Raw genomic sequence first — 4,797 nt, 5'->3', positions numbered from 1 at the left:
TTTTCATTATAGTAAATATAAATTTGCATCAGTCTATTCCTAAATTATGTCATTTATATATGCAGAACAATGGAAGTTCTATTGAAAATTAAAATTTCCATCTTCTCTGATTAATTCGTAAAAGAAAAACACTTAAATATTGATATAAAAAGTGTCGTTTTCAGATTAAAACCCCCAACCCAAATATAGTACAGCTTTGAAAATACTCTAATTCGTAGTGTTATAGTCAAATCATATAAAGTACAAAGTGGTGTAGATTGAACTTCGATTTAAACCTGTAAACACAATATTCAAATAAGAGTAAACAAACCCCTAAAATATCTTGAATGTATTGATAAAAAAAAAGAAAAAAAAAATAGATGGGAGATGCCATCCTTTAGAACGTGGTCCAAATGCCAGAATAGTCGTCGTGTCTTTTTTTGCTTTACCGTAACCCAACAAAGACCTCACACACTAAATCTCATTTTTCTTCTATCTCCTTTTAAGGAGAAAGTGAACACACACACAAGACTAAAGCTGCTTTAATTTACTAAGGCGTGACAGAACGTGGCGGTGTCCTTGACTCCCCTGGAGGAGTCTGACCCTCCGATCCTTTTGACGGGTCATCAGACGATTGTCTTAACCCTTCATCGGTAGTCTCACTTCTGTTCACATCCTCAATCATTCTCAGCACTTCTTGCATCACCGGTCGTTGATCAGGAACCGTGGAGACACACGCCATTGCGATTTGAAGAAGCTGAACCATCTCTTCCTCTATGTTGTGGTATCGCATCAGCTCGACATCGAAAACTTCGGCGGTCCATTCCTCTCTAACCACGGAAAGCACCCACCGAGGTAGATCGATTCCTTCTTCGCCAAGCGATGCCTGGTTTGGCGATTTACCGGTCAGGAGTTCAAGCAGCAACACCCCGAAACTGTACACGTCGGATTTGAAAGTTACTTTACGAGTCTCGAGAACTTCGGGAGCATGATAACCAGCCAAACGGTTTGGCGGACTGGAGTTGCTGAAGAGCTGATTAAGTCCGTAGTCAGAGACGCATGTGTCTTGGTTTGGGTGTAGGAGTATGTTTGAGGCTTTGATGTTCCCATGCACCAATTTGGCTGAAACGTGAAGATGAGCCAAACCTCTTGCCGCTGTTATTGCTATTCTCATACGGTTATCCCAATCTAACGGTGTTCGTCCCGAGCCACGGCTCCCTAAAACAACATAGAGCTATTAGCCAGATAACTACATATTAAGAATACAGTTTCACAATAGTATTAGCTATCTTGACATTATAGTTCAAATCTTAAGTTGGGTTAGAGCCAGTGCCGTCCCAATATATTTTGTGGCTTAAAGCATAGTTATAAATAGTGGCCTATGCTATTTAATGATATTTTTATCAACATATTATATACAATATTTTACTTTTAAGAGAAACATATTTTTGTTTAGTCCTGCATAAAAAGTTTAGATGAATAGTAGACTATTAATTGGTACTGGACCTATAATGTTTAGCGTTTTTAACAAATAATAAATAACATTTTAGTAGTTTCTTGAACCATTTTTTTTGTTAAAAGGTTTTAGAGCAAAAATATTTTTGAACCATTATATTCTAACATTAGTTCTTTCTCACTTACACCTTCAATCACATTACATTATTCTTTGTTTTCTATAATTTCATATGCAATGATTGAGGGAGATTAGAAAACCCCCAATGATAACAAATGGTTATAAATAGCAAAGATAATAGAAACAAAAGAAATAACAAATCAATTGTCCAAAATAAAAGATAAATACAATGTGAACATAATATAAAAACAGAGACATTTAATAGTTTAAGAAAAATCACAATACATAAAAGAAAATACTTAAACTAAGAAGTCAAAAGCAATATTTTTAACCACTCAGCTATATTAATATTTTGAAAATGTGGCCTCAAAAATTATAATTTTTTTTGTGGCCTGAAGCTCTTGCTTCATCAGCCTTATGGAAGGCACGGGCCTGGTTAGAGCTTCAAAACTGTAAATGCAGTTTCAGCAAATGGGAACTGAAACTACTTCACTTTAACTGAGTTAGACAAAAGTTTACTTGAAGAAAAAGAGTGAATAAGAAGATATGATGTGTTTGACAAAAAAAAAAAAAAAGAAGATATGATGTGATAAAGAGCACCCATGTGGAAGTAAAGAGTCTTTTTCTTTTTTCTTTAAAGAGTGAGAGAGAAGCAAAGATTATGAATTATTATGACAATTACCAGACAGACCCGTATAATTGTCGGTAGCTTCCTTTTTTTATTTTAATAATTGCATAACAACTACAGCTATATAACTACTACTGCACTTCCAAAATAAAATAACATAAAATAAGAAATTATTTATACAGTGAAATAATAAGAATGTTTTTCTTGACAGCAAAGCATAGAACACAGAGACCGTGTCGAAAGTATTAAATATTAAATAAAATAATATTATCAAACATCACAATCTAATCATCACTCATTTAATCTCACTCAGCTTTCATTTAAGCATCAGACAGCTGCAACTACGTAAGCAAATCTTGACCATGCCAATGTGAATACAAACTTGAACTAGGGTGAAAAAGAAAAAGAAAAAGAAAAAGAAAACTTAATCAACAATAACCTAGCAAATCCAAACCAAAGAGATTCATACACTACACACAATATAGCTGTAATTCAGTAAAAAATCACATAACTTAGCCACAATTAGTAAGAATTTCACACAATCTAGCTACACTTCAGTAGAAGTTTACATAATGTCTAAACTAATATGCATTAGGGATGATTTGTTTAAAAATAGTTTAAGCAAAAAAAACAGAGCAGGGAGAATTTAGAGACAAACCGTGGAGAAGAGCAGACAAGCTTCCATTGGGCATGAAATCGAAGACAAGAAGCTTCTCATCTTTGGAGTAATAATAAGCTCTCAACGGAACAACGTTCGGGTGTTTGATTTTACCAACAACCTCCATCTGCGATTCAAACTCTTTCTTGCTCGCCGCCACGTCCTTCAACCTTTTCACAACCACCGTCGTACCTTCCTCCAACACCGCCTTGTACGACGTCCCAACGCTTCCTTTACCCAAAACCTCCGCCGAAGCTCTCAGCAAATCTTCCAAATCGAAACTAAACACTCCTCCCTCCGTGAAAACAAGCTTGTTCCTCTCCGTCTCTCCCCCCATCCCCGACGACGTCCCCGTGACTTCCTTCGACGACGAAGCTCCTCCCGCCGGAGGTACTGAAGGGACGCTTCTCGTTGTCGCCGTCTCCGCCGGTTTCGTCCCACCCTCCTTCCCCCCTCGTCGTTTTCTCAAGCAGAGGAACAAGAGGAGAGCTAAAAGGAGAAGCCCCACCACCGCCCCCGCGACGGCGATCGCGATAATCGCCGCCGTGGAGAGTTTAGATTTCTTCCCGGATAACGGAGCATCCGGCGACGAGGGAGACGGCGACGGAGAGACGAAGAAGGACTTGCAAGGCTTCAACGGACCGCCGCACAGATTCACGTTTCCAGCGAACGACGCGGCTGGGAATTTAGATAACGACGTTGGAATCGATCCGTTAAGGTTGTTAACGGAGACGTTGAAGTCCGTTAAATCGACGGTTATGCTCGGGAGGTTCCCTGAGAATCGATTGTTTCCTAGGAAGAGACCAGTCAACTGAGTGAGGTTGTTGACCGAGAAAGGAATCGGTCCGGTTAAGTTGTTGGAAGAGATATCGAGACGGACCAATCCGGTTAACTGCGTGACGCTCGCCGGGAACTCGCCGGAGAATGCGTTGTTCTGTAGGTATAAGCTCCGGAGGTGAGTGAGATTCGAGAAGTCCGGAGGGATCTGACCGGAGAGACGGTTGGAACGGAGACTCAGAACTCGGAGCTGACTCAGTTTGCCTAACGATCCGGATGGGATCTGACCGACTAAACCGGTGGCAGGTAACCGGAGTGAGTGGACAGAAGTTCTGTCCGAGCTGCATTCGACTCCGACCCAGTTGCAGGCCGAGTCCGACTCGTTCCATTGGAGACGGTTCTCGTGGGGGATCTGTTGGAGGAAAGTGAGGAGTGCTTGTTTCTCTTGGAGTGACTCTGAGTTGACTCGATGAGTCAACAGAAAGATCGAGAAGAAACAGGTTAAAACCAATGAAATGGCTGCCATTTGTGGGGGTGTTTTTGAATAGATGGAGAATTAAAAAAAAGAAGTGAGGAAAAAAAAACGAATTGTTTCGAGTTTCTAGTTATGTCTGTTTTACAAGAAGAGGGTTTCATCGTTGCTGAAAACCAGAAGCGGCTTTCGGGCAAGAACCCATTTTTGTTTCTGGTGGGAGCGACCTAGAGAGATTGAGTGAGGGAGAGAGAGAGAGACTGAAAGCGAGGGGCGAGAGTATATATGGACTAGGACTGTGGAGGTGTGGGGGTCATGAAGTCTTTTATGAAAGAAACAGAGTCGCATCAAAACTACCACGAGGGACTAGTGTTTAAGAAATTGATAGACAGTAATTAATTAGACAATTTTATAAGATTGATTAGTTGGTCGTATAAATCGATTTTTTTAAAGTTTAGACGATTTTGTAAACATTGTTTTATAAACATTGTTTTCTTAGAGCACGATTAATGAGGGGTTATTAGGGTGAAATTCTTAGCGGAATATAAGAACTCGTCTATTAACTGTTAACTAAAAAAAAGTTAAAAACCAGTTCTTAAAACTCCCAATAATCATGCTCTTATGTCCTTTTATGCAGACATCTACTTACTGGCCAATTTTTAAAACACTTCAAAAGATAAATATGTTTTAAAAAAGTTTTTTTACATCAA

At 39.3% G+C, this 4,797-nt stretch overlaps 1 protein-coding gene across 1 annotated transcript; it reads right to left on the bottom strand.

Moving 5' to 3' along the window:
* Positions 1 to 236: 236 nt before the first annotated feature.
* Positions 237 to 4,483, bottom strand: LOC106342262 (probable inactive receptor kinase At2g26730). The gene is made up of 2 exons (XM_013781133.1): positions 2,839 to 4,483; positions 237 to 1,197 (listed from the first exon to the last, which is right to left on the bottom strand). Exons 1-2 carry the CDS (start codon positions 4,139 to 4,141, stop codon positions 530 to 532), a joined length of 1,971 nt encoding a protein of 656 aa, XP_013636587.1. The 5' UTR covers positions 4,142 to 4,483; the 3' UTR covers positions 237 to 529.
* Positions 4,484 to 4,797: the final 314 nt, after the last annotated feature.

This window comes from Brassica oleracea, chromosome C4 (genome assembly GCF_000695525.1).
Source record: "Brassica oleracea var. oleracea cultivar TO1000 chromosome C4, BOL, whole genome shotgun sequence".
Classification (NCBI taxonomy): Eukaryota; Viridiplantae; Streptophyta; class Magnoliopsida; order Brassicales; family Brassicaceae; genus Brassica; species Brassica oleracea.
This window is presented reverse-complemented; position numbering and strand designations above follow the sequence as displayed.